The sequence below is a fragment of the Musa acuminata genome, chromosome BXJ2-5 (assembly GCF_036884655.1).
Source record: "Musa acuminata AAA Group cultivar baxijiao chromosome BXJ2-5, Cavendish_Baxijiao_AAA, whole genome shotgun sequence".
NCBI lineage: Eukaryota > Viridiplantae > Streptophyta > Magnoliopsida > Zingiberales > Musaceae > Musa > Musa acuminata.
In genome coordinates this window covers 6,729,399-6,751,794 of record NC_088342.1, presented here as the reverse complement: position 1 = coordinate 6,751,794, position 22,396 = coordinate 6,729,399, and the positions used below count along the sequence as shown (strand labels likewise).

The 22,396-nt window shown below is 36.8% G+C and overlaps 2 protein-coding genes across 35 annotated transcripts; one reads left to right on the top strand and one right to left on the bottom strand.

The window, feature by feature from the left end:
* Window positions 1-313: 313 nt before the first annotated feature.
* Window positions 314-10,238, bottom strand: LOC103984723 (membrane-bound transcription factor site-2 protease homolog). 22 transcript variants are annotated; one of them, XR_010486884.1, is made up of 14 exons: window positions 10,056-10,238; window positions 9,748-9,813; window positions 9,295-9,361; window positions 8,519-8,617; window positions 8,334-8,437; window positions 5,730-5,877; window positions 4,378-4,458; window positions 3,860-4,297; window positions 3,082-3,408; window positions 2,246-2,444; window positions 1,961-2,156; window positions 1,747-1,846; window positions 1,093-1,164; window positions 314-858 (listed from the first exon to the last, which is right to left on the bottom strand). XR_010486884.1 is itself a non-coding variant. In XM_009402282.3 (11 exons), the coding sequence occupies exons 1-10, from the start codon at window positions 10,226-10,228 to the stop codon at window positions 2,274-2,276; spliced, it is 1,674 nt and encodes a 557-aa protein (XP_009400557.3). In that variant the 5' UTR covers window positions 10,229-10,238; the 3' UTR covers window positions 314-2,156; window positions 2,246-2,273. The 22 variants fall into 22 exon arrangements, 1 of the variants encoding a protein (XP_009400557.3); XR_010486890.1 differs by having other exon boundaries at window positions 1,747-1,784; XR_010486898.1 differs by lacking the exon at window positions 1,093-1,164 and adding an exon at window positions 1,009-1,092 and having other exon boundaries at window positions 1,747-1,784.
* A 297-nt stretch (window positions 10,239-10,535) lies between these two features.
* LOC103984725 (actin-related protein 2/3 complex subunit 2A) lies at window positions 10,536-21,563 on the top strand. 13 transcript variants are annotated; one of them, XR_010486875.1, is made up of 15 exons: window positions 10,536-10,724; window positions 10,841-10,907; window positions 10,983-11,190; window positions 12,748-12,917; window positions 13,522-13,602; window positions 13,940-14,072; window positions 14,154-14,245; window positions 14,925-14,981; window positions 15,754-15,825; window positions 15,914-16,032; window positions 16,145-16,284; window positions 16,352-17,165; window positions 17,261-17,402; window positions 20,353-20,405; window positions 20,614-21,563. XR_010486875.1 is itself a non-coding variant. In XM_009402284.3 (10 exons), exons 1-10 carry the CDS (start codon window positions 10,663-10,665, stop codon window positions 15,947-15,949), a joined length of 975 nt encoding a protein of 324 aa, XP_009400559.2. In that variant the 5' UTR covers window positions 10,537-10,662; the 3' UTR covers window positions 15,950-16,121. The 13 variants fall into 13 exon arrangements, 2 of the variants coding, with proteins under 2 accessions (XP_009400559.2, XP_009400558.2); XR_010486874.1 differs by having other exon boundaries at window positions 17,261-20,405; window positions 20,614-20,723; window positions 20,802-21,563; XR_010486877.1 differs by having other exon boundaries at window positions 16,352-17,006; window positions 17,130-17,165; window positions 17,261-21,563.
* Window positions 21,564-22,396: the final 833 nt, after the last annotated feature.

Sequence of the window (22,396 nt, the reverse complement as noted above, 5' to 3'; positions counted from 1 at the left end):
CTCGTATCTACACTATTATATCTTGAGTTACTAACTTGAGTGTAGGAAGAATCAAATTAGAAAACCTCTCCCAACCTCTGTCTTCGTGTAAGTGACATATTAGGAGCTCAATGTTTTCACCTCGGAAATACCTCAATAATAACATTAAGCTAACCATGACGTTAATAACTTCTTCCCATAACAATAATAAATCTTTATGAAGACATTATTCTTCATCTACGAGGAACCTTCGATTATAAAAATGACAACATTAATAGTATAAATTTATCATGTCAACATCAACTAAAAAAGAAAATATTTATCAAATCGTGAATGACTCAATGAATATTTTATTAACGATAAGTGGATAAGAATCTCAAGTTATAAATAGAAAATATTTCCACAATAACTCATGTTCCATCCTTCATCTCAAAATGTTAATCCAACTTGAGTATTTGAGGAATCAAATTGAGAATATAGGTCAATGGTCTTTCCTTCCAGGTAAAGGTGCACCAATCCAACTCTGACCATTTGCCACTCCGTGTCACCGATGAGAACATGCTTCTTGTTGAGGGCATCACTCCCCATAGAAATGATCCAAGGGAAACGATATTCTAAACTCTCGTGGTCTAGTTCGAATTATTGTACTATACATATCACATCAATGACAGAAAAAGATTCACTCACTCACTCAATGACGGCCACCAGCAGCAGCAGCATGGATGATCGACGTTGTGCTCTTCCGAATGGGTCCATGTTCATGCCTCTGTTGCATTTAGAAACTGATGTGATTCGTCACCAGATCAGTCGAGGCTGGTAACACGAAGCTGTAGGAACAAGCAGAGGGCGGTGGGTGCATCTTCCCGGCCAGAATTAAACCTAAAGATAAAAGAGCAACAAATTAATTGGTTGCTTGAGTTCATAGAGCAGTAATATATCAAGTGGGTTGGTGAACAACAGAAAAATAAGTGTCTTTGGAACAGATTAAACAAAGGATAGAATTTCAAATGCTGAAAGGAGAGCAATAACTAGGATCATCATCTCTTCTTCTTCTTCTTCTAAAGAAAAATGAATTAGCTGGTAATACAGCAAAAGGATTATAGGCTGCTGTACCTGCGAGGAAAGAACTCTTCATATGGCAAAAAGAATAAATAAGTGCACAGCATCCGACAATAAAAAGCTGCCCTGTCATTGGGCAAAGACATCAATCTTGAGTATGGATTAGCCACAAAAAACAGTTCTATGTTGCTAGTCCAAAAAAGAAGCAAATACTTGAATTTTTCTAGTCCATTTCCTCATATCAAGAAAAGAAAGTAAAACCTGTTAAACAACACCACTATTTTACAATTTTTCTATGATGCCTTTGTCTTTTCAAATGGAAAAAAAAAGGAAAAAAACTTCCCCAGGTAACTAGTGAACCATTTGAAGAGGAAGGCCAATCGTAACAAAAAAATGTCAAAACAAGGATCATGTTTAGTAGATTTCAAAAAGGTTTGCCTTCTAATTATATTAGGAACAGAAGCTTTAAAAAAGAAAAAAATAAACATCATCTTGATACACAATTCATTTCCCCACACTAACAATATATCAATCCTAGTGATCAGCTTATCACAAGCCATACATCCATTTATGCATGAGATGACATGACGTCGTCAACCAACAATGATAAATGACCATGAGAATTTGGACTCCAATGACCAACGAGATGAAGCAAATAAACCTTCAGGCTATGATATTCACTCCATAATCATCCTGAAGGAAGAATACCTGTCTCCGAAGCCGTCTGCTGTGCTTGAGCTCTTGACCTGCTCGGTTCAAGAAAAGATACCAAAGAAAATCCAGTGGTGGTATCAGAGATGATATTGCGCTTCAACAGCCAATTACAGGACATCAATAAATAGCCAACAAAAGAAAGTGCCCTCAAGAAAACTTGTTTCAGCAAAATCACTAACATGTAACAAAAGTTCAGCAATATACTGACCTACCAAATAATAATCATTTCCTTGTCTGGAAGGGCATCTGGCTAGGCAATCCAACCCATGAATTCACTGTGACACTTGATGTCCTTGGCAGCATGTTAGATTCTCACATACTTGGCAATCTGTGCTGGACCTTGGTTATATATTGCTTTGGTATGTATGTTTTCTAGCAAAATCACATTGTTCTAGGATGATATCCTTTCAAAAATTAAAAATAGTAATTAGACAAAACTATTAAGGACCACAGATAAAAAAGACTACATTAAATAAACTAGAGTCACACTTACAAATTGGAATATAAAGGTACAGAAGATGCTACTTCTGGACAACCAATATGAAGTAAAGGATCCTTGAAAAGAAAATGATGGACAAGATAGTCCCTCCAACAAGGCAGAACTGCTGAAACTTTCGGCGGTGTTTCCGGTTAAGACAACTGATGTAGGAAAGAATAATCTCTAATATAGATTCACCATCCAGAAGGTACACCTAAGGAAGTTGGCAAGTTCAGAGATCAGATTTAAATATACTGTTTTTTATTGTCTACTGTTCCTGATCAACCACAAATATTATCACTTCATATTATTTATGAATCTAAAACTAGAAATTAAACAAGTAACACAAATTTATGCATAAATGAGAAGAACTTAGGAGAAGTATCCTTGTGATCAGAAAATAAACTAAAGACACGACTCACAACTCATTTTGTGAATGTTTCAAATATTTCAAAGATATTAATAAAGATGCTTTGTCCTTGAATTTGCTATGGTTTTACACACAATGAATAAACAAACCAATATTCTTGGATACCATGTACAGACAATTTTTCGGGGAATAGGCTGAATTTGCCAAAATCGGTCAAAATGGGCACTGCCCACTGGTGCCTAGACATAGGCATTGCCCAGAGCCATCTAAGTTATCTGATGACTGGCAGTGAGCCTTGGAAGTGAAAAATAACAGGAAGTTTCACACAGCATAGAAAGTCATCCAAAAAGCAACGTAAGCAGGAAGAGCCAGCATATATATATACACAAGAGACTAATTTTTCAATTAAAGCAACAGGCAAAAGAACCTTGACATCAAAAGTCTTAGCATCTGGAGAGAAAGTAGACTGAATATGACTCACCGGTAAGCTATTAACTAAAGCTAAAGATGCGGAAACGTGGAAGCAACAAGATAAAAGCTTTTCCAGTAAATTTGGTATGTGTGCCATGAAAATAATAGATCGCCATCGGGGCTGATATGCAGACAAGTGAACTAAATGTGCCACAGAGAGCACATCACCAACATATACAAAAGTTCCTCCACATGAAGTTGGCCCCAGATTAAGATTCTCATCGTATGCCGATGAGTTCCTATTGTTCTTTAAGCACTCCGCAGAATAGGGGCTTGAATAAGTAATCTCAACCCATGACATGCCCGGGATCTCGACAGGTGCCATGCAAGATTCATCCTGTAGTAGTTCATCACATCAGCCATAAGCAGTAAATAAACCACATAACTAAAGATTAGCAAAGTATTCCACATTGCAAGAAGCAGTATGATTATAATTTTTGAAGCTACAAAGACAAGCAATCAAGCTCTTGATCAATAAGTCAGAAGAGCAAAATGCCATGCCAAAAAATCTGGTGATGTTGAAAAAATTTGTCAAGACCCACCAGTAACCAAAAAAGAGAGAGTTTTCTTTTTGCCTTTTTTCTAATTCAGAAATGGTTGATGGCTGCAATGTTACCTAAGCTCGAGAAAGTTCATAGCCTATAAATCAGGATTTATATTATTTTACCATATTAAAATAAAAGGATACCAATTAGATAGTAAAACTTTGCAACTATCTAGAGCATTATACGATCATCAACAACTCATAGATGCATTCTATTAAGTGAATGGGAAACTAGATTTCATACCTCTGCACATGCACAAATTGTTCCATCAGTTCCATTTATTTGCCAGCCATTCCAACATTTTTTAAGCTTGACAACTTCTTTAGCAATCAAGCAATGTTTACCTTCTAATCTGTTCTCACCACCGAGACTTTCAATTACCAAGCTTGAATCAGAGCATGGCAAGCGCACAAAAGCAGCAAACTCATCAGAACATGAATTTGATATGCTGCTTGCTTCCGTCCAATTATCAGGAACACAATAGCCCTTTCTATGGTTAAGAACTTGAGAATTTTGAGTATCTCTAGTTTCATAAGTTTGAGCAAGCATTTGAGAATTCACTTCATCCATCATACTGATCCACTCATGAGGACTCTTTATATTTGATCCATCCACTGACACTACAATATCATAAGGAGACAAATACCCATCAAAAGGAGATGCTTTGGGCACCCCTAAAACCTGTTCCAAGCATTAATTTTGAAATCAAAGGGAAGATGACATAATCTAGAATCATATTACTGGATTTAAGAAACACCTACCAGAGGGCCTTCACCATGAATGTAAAGGGGATGCAAGATCATGGGAAGTGAGAGAAATATCAGCACACATGCTGCACAAAGCTGAAAAAAGGAAACATTAACATAGTTGTTTTAAAAATTATACCAAAATAACTACCAGACTGATATAACAAATAAAGAAACATTTTTCCCTATGACAAAAAGGTGGCAACATATACATCCTGAATATGATATTCATCTTCGTATAACTATGAAATTGTCAGAACTTGACATGGTCATGGTGACTACAAGGTACCCTATTGTTTAATACTCTTAACAGACCACAACATAGGAAGTTAGTGTTATGCCTGATAAGAGCTAAAGTCCAGCTTCCTATAGGCCACAAATACTAAAAAAGAAAAGGACAAATCCTGTCAATGTTACCCGTCCATGTTGACTGCATCCATCCAACTTCATACCAATACATGATAGACCAATCATACCAAAGAATACTCACACTCCAAACAAATTTTCTGATATTTCTTATTTAGTTTACTCTGGTATGCCATACACCCATACTGAATCAACATGCAACAGCGATCTATCATTGTACTGATATGTGGTGTAGACCAGAATTTAAAACCTTGTGAAAAACATTTAAAGTACCGGACAGTCATTTCAAGTTTTAATTAGATGAAAATTTTTCTGTCAATTGGTTCTTTGGTCAGCTTGTCTAGAACTCATTGCTTCGTCTACTCCATTTACACCATAAACATATACTACATTTGAAGTCTATACAGTAACTCACAAATTCTTTCTCTAGTCCATTCTCATTATGTTGGATGCGATCTTTAGACTTTCAGACCATGATTTTGACAAAATCATTTACAAGGAACAGGATGCACTATAAATCCTGTATAAATAGCTCACAAGTCAAGGGGGATTTACCAGAAAGAAGGAATACAAACTCCAGCAGGCCATAGCTAAAAAAAACAAAGTAATGACATTACAATAATTCTGCAAACTAAAATTTGACTTACTACACAACATAAGAAAAAGCAGCTCGGTTGTATTCAAGAGGTGTCTAAGGAGGCATTTCAGAGACTGCTCTTTAATAACTTGTTTTCAGTCATAACTTAACAAATTTTCAGTTATATATCATTTTTTCTTAGAACAAAATCATAGATAGTTAATCAGAGTAATAAGTTCTATGGAAATGAAAAAGATGCTTATAAAGGATTATAAAAAATTAAAACATAAATAATTTTAGTGATAGCCGATGCAGAAATGAAATGACCGTGGTTAAACATAAACAAGAACAAAAGAAACTTTGGTAGAAATGACAATGTCTATGGTTAATATATATTTGAAAGTTACATAGACATATAACTCACAGTGACATTATGCCATATGCCGGCACAGTATATTCGAAGGGAAGCAAAGTGGGGTAAACTCTGCAGCCAATCATTGTTGAAAGCAACCAAGGCTCCAGGAAAAAGGACAGCGAGAAATATAGCAATATATTCAATTTGTAGGCCCTCACTGTCATGACAGCAATAAAACAATATATAAAGCAACATAACCAATAAAAAAATCAATATGGTAATTGATTTTCTAATTTTATTTCAATATGGTAACATGACCAGAAAAATACTGCAAGAGATCTTTGGCATTCATAATGGTCATCTATCACATTCTAACAGTGTTCTCTGAAACTGCTCAAGATCCACAAACTATAAGGCTATAGAGATAGCATCTTGCAAAATTAGGCAGTTCTTTGTCAAGAACTAGTTGTCCTTTGAACAGCTTCCACCATCCAGCTCTGTCAAGTGGTTGTCCATCCTATCTTCATAAGCCTGAATTGGCTTTGCTCTCTTTACCTACATGCTATGGTCACCAGTGCAGTACTGATAAATTCTTAGTCAAGGTCCGAATTGACAAACAAGTCAGAAGCATAATAGCAAATTAAACCACTTCCAGACTAAGATAAGCTATGCAATTGCTGTTGGTGAAAAATCATTTCTATGCCTATTCAACATACTCCGATGACTACTGAATGCAATGGAATTGGTTTTGAGACTATAATGAAGTTTGAAGATAGGGGTTGGCACTATTATTGGAAGACATTAAGTTGGGATCAGAATTGACAGGTTAAGCCACATCGTAGAGGGTGCCAGTCAACCAACTTAGAGGTGAGTTTTTGCAGTCCATGACAAAATAGGGCACACATCCCCCAATCACCTGCTTTCACATAATATAAGGTTTGGGAGAATTAGTCTCAGGTGTACATATGCTCAAGAGTCAATACTGACTTTGAATTGCTTGCTGGGTGGTCAAGAGTCAATACATATGCAGAGACTATTAAGTGAAGAGTGTCCAACCTGATGTCCATTAGAAAGATAGTATCAAGCTTCATAACCAAGGGAACCACAGAAACTGGAGGTAAATAGACAGTTGTATGTGTGTGTTAGAGAGAGAGAGAGAGAGAGAGAGAGAGAGAGAGATTAGTGTAAAGTGTCACTTTATACCAGGGTTCGCCATATAGAGGTATACCGTCCGGTACAAGCGATACGTATCGATCCAACAGGGGATCGATGCACAGATCATCCTGTATCAGGTGATATATACTAGAAGACTCTGTATCGCTCGGTATGGGCCTGTATCACTCGGTAACGATCGAAATCCGACTGTTACTGACCGGTATCGAAATATTTTAACTGTTACCAACGAACAACTCATACATGACCTTTCCAATGATTAGATCCATTTGAAAGGGTTTTTAAACCCTTCCCTCTCCATCTTTCACTCCTTTTCACTTTCTCAAACTCTTATATTTACTTAATCTCCTTCTCACTCACTTCTTTTTCTTATTCTTACATTTGTACTCTCTTCAAACTTCACAAAGCTGGGAGTTATAAATTGGATCAAACTTGAGAGACTACTCAGGGAGGATTAACACCTAAGTTAGAGGAAGAACTCTCTAACCAAAAGTATATAGACAACTTCTTAATCACATTCAACAACACGCTATATCCGGAGACATAGCAACAACATGAACAACAATGTTGTGATTGACGATGGTGGCGACGTCGGGAAGTCGATAGTCCCATCTACGTAGTTTGAGAGTAGTGCATGGATCGAGGAGCAATATTTTACATGTGTTATCTAAGATTCAAATCATGAAGCTCGACGTGATAGTTGGTAATTCTTCTCTAAGCAATGATGATAGTTGGTCAGTCTTCTCTGAGCAGTAGTATAGTGATTGATTTTATGATACGGAGCAGTAGACCAGTGGTCGAAGTAGAAGTTCCAACATTCTCCATACTTCACACCAACACATGTTACAATTATACTTGCCTCGAGAGCCATCACCACATTGATGCACCAATAACAAACGATGTATCAATGTACTATGTTGTAGGATCAATTTCAAGATTGGATTCGACAAACATATCAAATTGACATAGAATATAGGATCGACCGATCGAGAACCTCGATCCATTGCCTATGGAGTCCCGTCGTTCTTTTTGATAATAGAACTAGGTATATCCATTGATCAATTACTTAATTCATTTGAATTTTAAGGTTTAAGTTGTTTAACAAATAATCTAATATTTCAAATTATTTCTTTATAGATAATTCAATATCAATGAAAAGACAATCCGGAACGTATCATAAAGCTACTCTTTAAAGCTTGAAAAAGATGTGTCAATATTATTTCCTAATTTAGATTATTTTTGCTAAAATTATACTAAATTTATATTTATTTCTAACTTAAAAATCTTAATCTATTTTTTTTTTCTGTTTTAAAAAAAAATTTGGAGCTATTTTTAGCCATTTTTCCATGTCATGCTCCTCCGTACCAACACATGGTATGTCAGTACAAAGCAATACATACCACACTGTTGGCTAGCTGATACATCGGTTTAGACCGGTAAGGTGAACCTCACTTTATACTAGGAAGCAATTAAGAATATGAAGTGTCACTTTATACTGACCTTGCAGCAGCAATAGCATGCCCAAATTCATGAAGACCAACAGCCAACAATGTTGAAGCGATCATAGAGATAGCATCCATGACTGATATGCTCAAATCAGAAAGCTAAATTTCACAGAAATGCACTGGTCATCATCTGAGTATTATCCATAGTTAAGGAAACCATTTTATTGAACTAACACTCACCAAAGAAGAGGTGCCAAACAACGAGCTCCCTAAGAGATCATTAACTCTAGAACTCTCTTGGTGGAGATTAAAAGCACCAATTGTACCCCAAAGAAGCATCTGATTATACATTAACAGATATATACAAGCATTTAAACCAATAATTAAATATGCATCTCAAAGAGTAATGAAATAAGAAATGGAAGTATCATTTCCACAGGTAGAAATTAAGAATGCACTGAAAGAAAAACTTAGAATTATTGAACATGGCAAAAGGCATGTAACTCTGCAACAAGTTCTCAAAAAAAAAAAAAAGGTGCAAGATTAAAAAAGGGATCACCATAAGAAGTATCATAGGCACCTTAAAATTTCAGATCTCTAGCTGTTAAAATATTCACTTTCTATTTCTATGATTATATATTGGACAATTGAGTTTACCAAGTTAAGTACGATGTCTTGCTTTTTTATTTTCTATTCCAGTATCATAATTTGAACCACTGAGTTAACAAGTTGGATTTGCAGATCATCATGTGCATATAGAAGTAACACATTAGGAATCCCATGAAACCACAATGACAGTATTACCACAAGAGAATGCAGGCAAGTCTGTCTAAGTTAGACTATCTGCCATTATAAGGTCAGCCACACAGTTCACTTGTGTTTACTAAACTCAGAAAAAGCATAATCATACTTAGGTCACACAAACAATATTTATTTTCAATAAGCATGACATTGCCAAAATTATGATTATAAATGAATATATTCAATTTTAAGAAAATAAAGAATATGTTCCTGACCATTGAAACTCCGATCATAGTGACAAAGCTGAAGGCAGCCCCCACTGTGAACCAAACCTTTAGGAATCTGTGCAGCCAAAAGTTAGTGATATATGGTAGACCTACTAGAAAATTACAGTTATCATTACACAACCTTTTTACAAAGCATAATTAATTTAGCAGCTGAAAACAATATAACAGGCAGACAAAAATTTTTCCCTGATCGCATCGCTGTAACAGTTGGCTCTACACGTAAAAAAAATAATTCTTGGCAAAGTAATGCTTAGTAACTAAACAAAGGGAAAAAAGAACAAATAGCAAAACAAACAACAGTTATCAGATCAGTACTTTAAACGCCACACATCCAAAATTTCTTTTAATTTTGTGCGTAGATCAAAGTAGTAACAGAAAGTAAATTGCATACCTAAACTGACAGGAACAATACAATTGAAAACAGCAGGTGTCAGACAATACCTGGCATACCGACGTCCAAGAGAAAACACAGCCTCATTGAAGGCATAAATCTTGAAATCACAGTACCTGGAAATCGATGTCAAACGATAAGTTACAAGACACCACGCAGTTCACCAGAATATTTAAACAAATTCTCCAAAATAATACGTTGATCAATAATTAACATGGCCGGAAACATCTTAGAAGGTAAAGAAAACGAGTGAAAAGGGGGAATAAGAAACTGAATTAGCATATTCGAATCGGACTACTTCACCCTATTTCGAAACATGGCATTGGAGATGAAGGAAAAGAGGTAGAGAAGGCTATACCAGCAGGAGACAGCGTTGGGGGTGGGGCTGGCGTGAAGAGGCAAGAGGGTTTGCGGTCGGCCGCGCCTTCTCGATCGCCTGTTCGTCATCGCTTCCCGCGGTCGGATCGAGGGAGCTCGTAGCGGAGGCCCGGAGGCTGTTCCTTTGCTTCTAGATCGCGAAGGGCGAACCATCCAATAGAGCGGGCCGCAAAATTAGGCCCGTCATAAGCCCGTTAATACTAACCCGGCTTAAACGGATCGAATCAATATGATACCCGAAAACAAAGATCCGCTTTCCGAAAATTGGTATCAGTCCTATATATTATATACATCAGTTAATTTTATTTTATTTTATTTTATTTATACTGTAAATTAAATTAAAAATTGTTTAAAATTAGATTATTTTTCGTAACTTAATTTTGGTAAGTACGAGAAACTAATATAACTGAGGAGGGTAATCTCGTCATATCGAAAATAAAAAGGGGTTTTCTCTCCGCACTTTGACAGGCAAGCGGTGCTTTCCCTTTCGATCTGGTCATCGGCTCATCATCGTCATTATTTCTCCCATTCACGGCAGCTGCTGACGCTCTTTTCTTATTCTCCTCCGGTTCTCCGAGAGAGTTCCAATGATTCTCCTGCAGTCACCCTCGCGATTCCTCCTCCAAATCCTCCAGGATCGCCTCCTCAGGTACTCGATTCCTCCTCCTCTATCTCGATTCCGCAGATCCCGATCGCCAAGAATTAGGGTTAATCCAAACCTTTGTATCGAACCCTTGGTCTGATTCGATACTTGTTTGTTGCCAGCCCGGACAAAGGCGTCGATCTGGATTGCCACTCCGTCGAGTTCGATGACGTCCGGTACCACATCCAGGTGAAATCTTTGATCTCTGTCCTTTTACAGATGACGTCGTTGGTGGTGGTGATAGAATTACGGTTTGGCTTGCAGTTCTCGATGAGGAATCCGCACGTGGTGGTGCTGTCTGTTTCCTTGCCCATCCCGCCGCCGGAGGCTATTTTCTTTGACGGGCTTCCTTTTGGCGCCATCGAGGCCATCAAGGCAGCGTATGGGGCTGTGGCGCAGATTCTTGATCCCCCCAAAGATGGGTATAATCTAACGATGAAGCTCAACCTGTCGAAGCTTCCGTCGGATGAAGGTTCAACGTGTTCTCTTTGCAAGGTCATTATGAGCTTGCTATAATTGATTATAAATGCGTAGAAGCACCAGCTCATCCATCCCTTGGCGTATAAATATTGATAGCTTAACTGTTGGATTCCAGATTGGTCACATAACTCTGTGCACTTTGAAATAATTTCAGGAGCGATTACTCACTCTGATCTTAGATTTCAAGACCAAACTCCGGGAACATCTATTGTTCTGCCGAGATTTGACCTCTAGTTATCCAATAATCCATCATTATCTTTTGAAGTCCACTTTCTGAATTTTGACACTCAACAAAGGTTAAAAAAATTGATTTTATCAACTGATCATTTATGTGGTATAACGGGTCAAAACCCTTTTTTCCACTTTGAAGAATTTTGTTTGTTAATGAAAGTATTTAGTCAAAGATATAAAGCTTAGTTGAAGAATAATTCATATTGTTTTTTTAGTTTTTGTTATTTATTTGTCGGCAAAGGTTTGAGGCATTAGAATTTTCTAGATTCAAGGTAAATTGCTTGTAGTAAAATCAAGATATTTGCAAACAGCAACTGGTGGTTATTGGGAAAAAGCATCAGTTGGAGTGTAAGAGGTCAACTATTTTTAAGCTGATGCATGTAATGTTAGTTATTGGTTTTTGTTGAAATGGGGTGATGATGAGGTCAGATTGTTCAGGTTAAGGAGCAAATAATACGGAGACACTAACCAGGTAAGAATCAGATTTCTAGGAACCAAAACTGGGAAGAGGAAGACTGGGTGTAAAGGACAAATCAATGATGAGATAGGAAAGAACAGCAAATAAACTCAGAACTAAAACAATGACAATAATCAGATCAATGGGTTTAATATAAGGTTTTATGTCAATCAAGTCCTCAATGAGAACATCGTGCCTCATACTTGCTTACACAACTCCACAATAGCTTTCACCAAAACATGATCTAATAGTTTGTCTTTTCTGCCACCCAAACGTACAGCAACGTATCTATTTCAGGCAATTTCTTTTATGTACACTTTATATCTTCCTTTCACCTATGTATTGAACCAATGTTATGAGATCAGTATCAATCCCAATGGACTCTACATGGAAACCCATGGATGTGGTTGCTGGGCTTGTGCTTGTACTTGTGTGTGTCTGCCTGGAACATAGTGTGGCCATGATGTTTTCTTCACATTCTAATGCTCAACTGTCTCTAATTTGGCACCATTTTATCTCTTGTTGCTACTTTATCAGCGAATTTATCCTAAAATGAGAAACAAGCTTATTTTGAGAGAAGACACAATGCCATATGCTCACGGACTCTATTGCATTTCTTTTCTTATTCTTCCCAGAAGGTTTTCTGGACTATTTAAAATCAGCTTAGATAGCAGTCTTGGTGGCTGTCTAGTATCTTAAGGTCTGTTGGTGGGTCCATAGGAAATTGTAGGTGGAGAGATGCCTAGTTTTTTTTTTTTTGTGATTGTTCAACTAGGCTGTGGGCTTTAATAATCTTTGTCTGTTGCTTATCTTCAATCTATTTATTGTTTTCTTTGTTTTTTTTTAAATGTGAGATTCCAGAACAAAGGCAAGCTCTTCTGGTAAAAATTGCATCTGTGAGAGAAGTTGTGTTAGGTGCTCCATTGAGATTTGTTTTAAAGAACCTTGCAACAAAGACAGTTGCACCTGAAATGGATCAACTTATTGCTCTTGTGCATCGACCTAAGGAGTCGTTTTTCCTACTTCCTCAGGTATTGATACTCTCACCAGAGAAACTTATATTGGTGGAATCATTGTCTTAGCTACATGCTTATTCTTGAAGGCTGGATGGAACTTGTTCATGGTGAATATACCTTATATAAAGTAAAAAATCGATCTTTATTTTAACAATGCCCGAAACTTGTTCCAGACATTTATTCTCTCATTCATGTGCACATGTGAAATTTCCCCACCTAACTATAGGGATACATTTGGACAAGTGAATAACTTCTTTTCATGCACTGTAGGAAAAGTTATATTTTCAAGATTAAACAGCACATATTCTACTGATAAATCAATTGGAAGGTAAGAAGTTGGGTATTAATCAGACCTGGATTTAAGAATGCGGCCTGATCTATTCTCATGCATTAAACCACAGCTCACTTCTGCACTCAACCATATTGCTAGTATCAAACTGGAACCTACCTGAACCTAGACTCCAGTAACTTCTTTATTGCTAAAAAAATCATGGCTTGTAAACATCTCTAAATCTGTGGTTACTCAATGAGGGATTTACTCAACGAGGGACCAATGATAAGTTTACCTACCAGTAGCATGGTTTTGAGGTCATTAAGCGATTCTTTGGATTTCTTTTAGCAGGCTGAAAAAGTAACGGTTGTCTATCCAATGAGGTTCCAGGACTCCACTGATATTGTTTTGGCAACATCGTTCTTACAGGTAAGATGGAACATCCCCCTTTGTTGAGATGAATTATGCATCATGTAGTCATTTTCAAGCAAGAGGTAATCAATCAATCACACTAATCGAGTTTGCCACGATTGTGTTTACCAATTTTTTTATATAATTTGAGAACATATTGACAATCTTAGTAGAAATGTGCATTTTCTAGCCCAATTGGTTCTGAAGATTTTATTTTGAAGCATTTAATATTCACTCCATAGATTATGTATTTCGGTTGAAGTAGCTATCATGTTCTTTAAAACAGTGAGTTTTGGGGTCGAATTGGGCCCTTAAATTTAGAATTTTTCAGCTAAAAAGAAGCTTATATTTCTAGGAGCTTATTGAGTCGAGGAGAACGGCTGGACTTAATAATGCACCTTCTTGTATGTGGTCCCCTTCTCCTCCTCTTGAGTTGAAAGGAGCACCTGCTCAAGCGCTAACAGCAAATGCAGGATTTGTTACTTTTGGTAATACTAGGTCATATCGTTTTGGTATTTTTTGTCAATAATCATATATTCTTAATTCTAAATGACTTCTTTTATTTGCAGTGATTTTCCCTCGTCATGTTGAAGGCAAAAAATTGGACAGAACTGTTTGGAGCCTTTTAACATTTCATGCATATGTCAGTTATCATGTAAAGGTACTCATTTTTCCTATCAATTTCTTCTAATGGATATTGTTCTTCCTTTGTTTCAGTTGATGGTATAATTAATTAATACAGCTGATTATGGTTCCATTTTGATGTATATTTGCATAGTTATCCAAAGACCATGGTCAAATAAGATACAACCTTGAGCAAGGAGTGTTGGTTAGTGAAGGTTAAACCGTTAAAATATTTAAGACAATGAACTCCAAGAAAGAAGGATACTAAATGCCTGTACGTATGAAAACAGTGATTTGGAAGATTGCATGAGGAAGTATATGGATGACAAGTATTGATGATTGAGGAAGAAAAGCAAGCTATACATGTGCATGTTGTGCCAAGAGCGACTCAAAACCATAGTGGTATCTCTGGTGAGAGACCCATGCTAATTAGCAAAGGCATAAGCAATATTATTTGGACAAGACATTTAGCAAGGAAAACTTGATCTCTGATGAGGTCAGAATTGAATTAACTTGGTTTGATGCACTCCTAATCAGGCAAGTTGAGGTTGAAAAAGATATAGGTATTGATTAAAAACTTTATGATTTGCACTTGTTTCTTTTGTTTGCTTGATTCTACCTTTATCTGAACCTCCTTTATCTTGTATTAACATTAGATCGACATGTGACAAGTGTTACTTTCCAGTTCTTTTAAGTTATTTCTTGTTTATTGATAGTGTTCAGAAGGTTTCATGCATACCAGAATGAGACGACGTGTCGAGTCACTTATTCAGGTAATTCTTGTTACTTGTTGTGTTTCCTTGCTGCTATTGATTATATTCTCCTTTGGCCCTTTCAATAAAAAATGAAAAAAATTCTGATATTGTTTTTTTTTTTTTTACGTTCTTGGCCTTGTAGGTCTGATGTAGATTTCATTTAAGTTGTATTACAGCATTTTTCAGAACTCTGCTATTTGATCACAGTTCATTTACTGAGAAATTTTGATGGTTTTTTAATGCAGTAGAATCATTTCTTTGCATGCCTATTATGACTGTATAATATTTTTAGAAGTTTTTTTTAAGCAGTAAAATTTGGTGACTATTACTTTATTTATCATAATACTGTTGCCAATAGTTACCTAGGAACTGTGTATTTCTGTAATAGATCTTAACATTGGAGATGTTTTCCATAGAGACTTCAATTTTTGCTGCAGGCTGCCATTTGTGAAGCTTTGACTTCTAAACACAGGATTGATGCACATTAATTGAATAGTAAAATAATATTACTACAACTGCTGAATTCTTTTTTGCACATCAACAAACAATGATTCTGGGCAGAAGTTTTTTTCAGTACCTCATTCTCATTTCTGTATCAATAACCAAACCTGAAAAATCTGATTATCTGGAAGATCACCTGGTCTTAGTTTCAAGAAATTACACGATAGAATAGATATTACATAGTGAATTCCTAAACTGCTTATTCAGGTTCACTTATTGCTTATGATGAGGTTGTCTCTGAACATAATGATTCTCTGATAACAATGGCTATCCTATTCTCTTACACCAGGCTTTGGATCGTGCTAAACCAGAATCAGAGAAGTCGAAGAAGTTGGTGTCTGGCAAATCCTTTAAGCGCCTGGTCAGTGTCAGAGAATCATCTTAATAAAGATGTCATGCTCATAATTTTCTGCTAATGCATAATATTTTTTGTGGTTTTTCATTTGCAGAGTCTGAATGAATCTCGTAGCAATTCAAATTCTTGACATTCTGTCGCAAAAGTATGAGTTGCAAGGTGTTTTTCCCACTTGCTTAAGAAATGCTATTAAGATGCCCCTCAAAGCTTAAGGTTGACCGCCACCCATTTTTTCTTGTACATTAGATGTTTGTATACTGTGACTAAAAAATTTTCCACTTAACTAAAGCCTTTTTGTCTGAGATACTGTATCTTATATTTGTAGCACTTTCGAATTCTCAACTCGCTGACCTTTTGTCAATCTTGTCTGACCGAATGTGTATGGTTTATGGAATTTGCTCACGCGAGCGGGAGGCAGCATCCTTTACGGTACTGTGTGCATCGACGCGGACATTTTACTAAAATGTAAGCATACGTTGTATAATGAATTGTGTTACTCTTACGTTATCTATGACTCATGATGCTTGAACAGTTATTTAGCTCGACCATGCGATTGCTGCCTGCCTGTCCTGGAATGAATCGGCGGAAACGTGGACGGAAAATTCTGAAAAGAACAGTGAAGCTTAGCAAAATCCTCCAAAGAACCAAAACAGATCCATCCATCGGTCGATCGATCGAGGGGTCTGTGTCACCGATTAAAGATGGGATTGCGAGATATAGAGACGGGTAATCATGCTATAATTTCTTGTACAGACGGAATTGCCCCTCGGGGTAAGCGATACAAGTGGCACGGATGAATGCGGTCATTTTGTGCGTCTGTCGTGACGGGTCATGACAGGGTGACGAAACAATTGCAGAGGCAGCACTTTCGGGACCCAATCAAAAGAACCAGTGAGCGGGGTAGGAAAGAAGGGTCATTTTGTTTTTGGGTTTCGGAAATCTCAAAATACCAGCTTGCCCAAATGGATCACAATAGATGAAAGAGGCCCAAAAAGAACCGAAAGCTCAAGCCCAGGAAAACCCACCTCGTCGCCTCTAGTTGCGACACCAACCGTCCACTGATCTCTTGCCTGTGACTGGCCCCATTAAAACCCTTCCTGGGGTCCCCTATTAGGTGTTTTCGCACTTCAGTTGGGCGTGCTCTCTCCCCCTAGCCGCATGGACTCGTGAGCGCCCTCGGCGAGCGCGTGCGGCTCGGTTCAAAACCCTATCTCTCAATCATTCACAATTGTATTCTTCCCTCTCTCTATATTTTTATTTCATTATTGTGACTTTTTCTTGCTCTTTTGCTGGTTTCATTTCGGATTCAGGTTGTACGTACGTGGAACTATCATCGCATACAAGAGGTGAGCCGGGATTCTACCAGGCATTGGTTCAATTTCTCGATTTTTATTGGTTTTTTTGTGTGTATCTTTCGGAGTTGATGGGATGGATGGATCAGGTCGAAGTCCAACCAGTACGAGAGCACCTGTTGGTCCAGATCGAGGGGGTGAACAAGGAGGAGGCGGTCGCCTGGTATTGCTGCAAGAGGATGGCCTACATCTACAAGACGCAGACAAGGGAACCCGGTACCGGTGCATCTGGTGCGAGGTCATCGAGAATTGATTCATAGATAGTTATTATTTGCTATGTTTTAGATAGTTATAAGCATGTCCTAAGTGGTTTTATTTAAATGACTCATGATCTAAGATGATAATTCTTACACCTAATTTAATCATGAGTGACATGATAGGATGAGATAGTTATCATTTAAGTCTTATTTATAGAATCATGGTTCATGAAGCAAAGGTGTATTCATTTGAAAATGTTTTATAAATGCTCTTAGTCTTATCTCTTGTTTAATACTATTTTGGGTTTTTTGATTGAAAGCATTCTCATTTAATAGTATCGTAATATTTTTTTTTTATCATTTTCTTGCTCCTTCATCTTTAATATTTGTGGTATCATAGTCAAATTCATTATTGCTCCTCTTAAATTTATTTTGATAAAAATAATAATTAATTTTGTTATACTATACCCTTGGAGCTTGTTTAAACTCATAAAGAACCTTTTTTTAGCATATACACCTTTTCTTTATGTTTTTAAACTAAAAAACCTTCGGGTTGAGTAACAAAAGTCTCTTATAAATTTTTCTCTTCTTTTGAAGCAGAAGATTTCTTCTTAATCAGAAATATTTTTTCTTAACTTTTCCCAAATGACATGTTCGACCTTGCTTCATGTGCTTGTAAGGAACTCATTAGTTCATCAAATGAAAGGTAGATAAGTCTTTTGAATACTCAATTGCAGCAACAACATGATTAAATTTTAGAGTTAAATTTCTCAAAACTTTTATAACAAATATATGATCATGAAGATGTTCACCGTAAGATTTCACTTGATTAATAATTTTAATCACCCTCACGACTTTTATAGCAAAACTTTTATTGCTTTCCATGAACAAAATTTTAAATTCACGACGAAGGGTTTGAAGTTTTACTGTAATCACCCTCGATGAGTCTTGAAATTCATTTTGAAGTATCAATCAAGTTTACTTTGAGGTCATCGCTGTTGTAATTCTTCATAAGATTGTCTCATCATCTCATGTACAATCTACGATGCAATTAAAAAAGAATACTATCAATCAAGAAAACCAAAGTAGCATTAAACAAGAGGTAAGACCAAGAACACTTAAAAAACATTTTCAAGTGCGCACACCTTTGCTTCATGAACCATGGTCCTATTTATAGGACTTAATGGTAACTACCTCACCTCATCATGTCACTAATGATTAAGTTAGATGTAGAAACTATCTCCATAATTTCTTAGATCATGGGCCACTTAGGTAAAACTACTTAGAACATGCTTATAACTACTTAAAACATGACAACTACCTAGATAACTACTTATGAATCAATTCTCAACACTCTCCCTTGATTCATAGTTATATTCATCAATTTGAGATATGAAATGAATATAATTCTAAAATGGAAGTGACCTAGTGAGAATTTTTGTAACTTGTTCATCTGTGCTATAATACTTCATTGTTATGGCTCCATTTTCTACAAGATCCCGGATGAAATGATAGCGTATCTCTACATGCTTTATTCTTCCGTGAAAGATTGGCTTCTTCGTCATTGCAATTGTAGCTTTATTGTCACAAAATATTTTAATTGTTTCTTTTTGTTCTTGATGAACTATCTCCAAGAAGTCTTCTAAGCCATATTGCTTAACAAGTTGTTGATGTTGCAGCTACGTATTCTGCTTTCAATGTCGATAATGCAATTGTTGCTTGTTTCTTTGAGCTCCAAGATATAGTTCTTGATCCGAGGCTAAAAATATTGCTTGAAGTATTCTTTCTATCATCCAAAGCTCTTTCCCAATCACTATCAGTGAAATCAAATAATTTACATTTAAAATTATCAGAATATCAAATATCATAATTTGTAGTTTCAGTAATATAACATAAAATTCTTTTAAAAATTTTAAGATGATGTTTGTTTGGATTATGCATAAACTTAGATACTACACCAACAGAGAACGTAATAATTGAGTATGAGTTAGATAGGTGTTTGGTTCAAAATGTTATTCAATTATATGTGGATATATGAATTAATTATTAAATAAATAGATTTTATTTTGTATACATCTACTTGATAATCCATTCCAAAACTCATATTTTAGAGTTCATTAGGTAAAAACAATAATGCCATGAGTTCATTTTCATGCCGTCGACCACAATTGTTTTTGACATAGTGAAAGTGCATAATTATTGACTTGGCAGGACCAACTTATTTGATCTACTGTGTTGAGCAATTTTAGTTTTTTAATGCTTGTCATTGTATGACCTAAATAAATGGATGAACTAGCTGTAAGCAGTTCAATGGAATCCATGACTTATGAACTAACACACCCCTCAGGTATCACAAACCAAGCTATATGGTGTACCAGATATTGACACATGTATGACAAGCTAGAATGTTCTATGTTACCAGTACTATGGTTGGAATATTGGTGCCTGATAAGATCATAATGTCAGAAGAGCATTAAAACTCTAAGTGTGCAACAATGTTACTCTGAAAGCACAGATTATGTTTTGGACCAAACTCGGTTTGTTGCAACCTAAAATAAATGATAACAAGGAGATTGACTTGTAAAGCTCTGAAGTTTAAACTACAAAAGAACGACACAAAAGAGAGACCGTGTGCATATATTCTTCCTTATGAACTAACATATTCTCTTTTTATCGGTACCATATCTTTCGTGTATGTTGTGCTTGATCTTTTGCATGATGGAAAGAGAAAAAAGAAAAAAGAGAATTGAGAATCTTATGAGACCAAATGATCGGTAACAGAAGCTGCAAAAGGCATTTAGATGGATGTTTGAGTTGGCCAACCACCCATATTTTGAAAAAAATAGATGCTAAAGTTCTTGGCAAAAATTACGGATTATATGTTCCCCTGGTGGAAAGAGAGGTAGATGAAACCATCTGCCGCCTCTCCTATGAATGTCCGTGTTAATATTTTTGAACTAACACTATGTTTTTGTCTTGGCCAGGTGGGTTGTTGCAGTAGAACTGATGCTTTGGGGCTGCGACAGCTGGGATTTCGGTAAGAATCGGATCGAAAAATGTATTCCTGGTTGGTGTGCTAATTAATCGCATTTTGATCAGTTGCCAAACTCTTTTCCTTTTTCTTTTTAGAGAACTTGAAGTTTTATTTACTATAGAAAAAAAAGTCATTTAAAAATATGGAAATTGACACTTCAAATCAATCTCTGGAATGGCTTTAATGAACCTCCCTTCCTTGCCAAGATCAGTGTTAGGCAGGTGTGAAACGATGATGATGCTGAAGCCATAGTGGCAGTGAGACATACAGTGAAATTGGGAAGTACATTTGCGGCGCCCACGAAGATGACAAATCCCCAAGGTATTGACTTAACATTCCTCTATATTAAAGAGAAACTGTCTTGTGAATGAACCATTGGTCACACATGTTAGTCTTTAGTTCATACAAGTAGGTGAGGCTTGTTAGTCATCGAGTAGATAAAGTAAACCTTGAAGGAGGTAGCAAGCATGGCGGGGGGGAGGGGGGAACATGTTTATGGCTATGAACCAGAGAAGGGAAAGGGGTTGTGGGCGTTAAGGGGCCATATATGGCTGATGTGTCAGATGAAGAGTGGGCAGCCCCATGTGAAGCCACGCCTGATGCGTCCAAAACATTACTTTTTCTTGGAGACGGTCATCGAGTGGTGCATGAAGACTTGGCGGCCGTCTTTCATGCAAAGGGGCAATCACGAAGAGATGGGAAGTGTGGACGATGTGCTCAATTAATTTGACTGGTGCAACTGAAAGCTCCCCTGCAAGCAAAATGTCAAAACGGAGCCGACAAGGTGTGCAGCCTGAGATGCCCGTGGATAGCATCGCTTCCTTCACATGGACCACTACTAATTTGCAGTTTCTCAAGCTCTGTGGCTTGTGCTGCACACTATGCTTGTTTCTCCTCCTCATGTTCATCATATTGGTGATATGATTTGAAGGACTATTTCCTCAACAAGAGGGAATATAACCTACTCCTCCAGATATTATAGGATGTCTCAGTAGCCACACAAGTTGAAGGAGGCACCTCAACAATTCTTGATTCTCGCCCTGCTGGACTTGTTCCTACTAGTAGTTGTCTCATGGCTTCTTGTATGACCCATTCAACAGGTAAGACCAAGGAATCCTTATCATCCTAATAAAGACATATATATCATGGGTTACATGCTAAGTGAACACTCTGTTTACTTCCTCAATATGATCAGCTAATCTTCTGATACTTTAATTCATTCTTCTTAGTTCTTGACCATTGCCTCTTCTATTCCCTGTCGATAAATCATTCATGTAATCCTAATGGAGTACATGATTCCTCTGACTTCATGTGATCTGATTCTTGAATTCATTTTTTAATACTTTCACAAGCATATTATAAACTATGGCCTTGAAGATAAGTGATGAATCATGAAGTCTCATATGATACAAGGATGCTGTACAAGTTATCTTGGCAACACCTGTAAGTGGGTAATGTGCTCTTTGCCAAATGCACAAGAGATGGAACCAGATAGCAAAGCAAACGGTGCATGCATGCAGTGTCTTCCCTCGTGAATGCCTATTGAGTAGTGATTTTGGATTATGATGTGCTATAAGACTCACATGTCACAAGTCACAGGCCACTGCAATCTGTCCAAAAGCCACACACCATGCTTGAGCATTTCTTTGAAAACCTACACCAGACACTTGTAGCCCATTAGCAATATCCTTAACCTAACCTATTAAATGACCTTACTGCACTGCCAAAAGAGTTGATAGCATCGAGTTACAAATAATATATTTCACATGAATGGACATCCTAAAAAGTCAGTAATTGATGAATTCCTAACCATGTTGGCAACAAATACAACTCTTTTGTCCCATATTAATGACTCCACTGAGAACTATTCTTCTATTTCAAGTGAAGGGAAGTGACTTGGTTTTATTTGGGAATTAATACATGGAAAGGAGATATCAGGTAAGAAAATGATTGCTGGGTCTCGTGTAGCACCACTATGTGTCCTGTTTCTATTC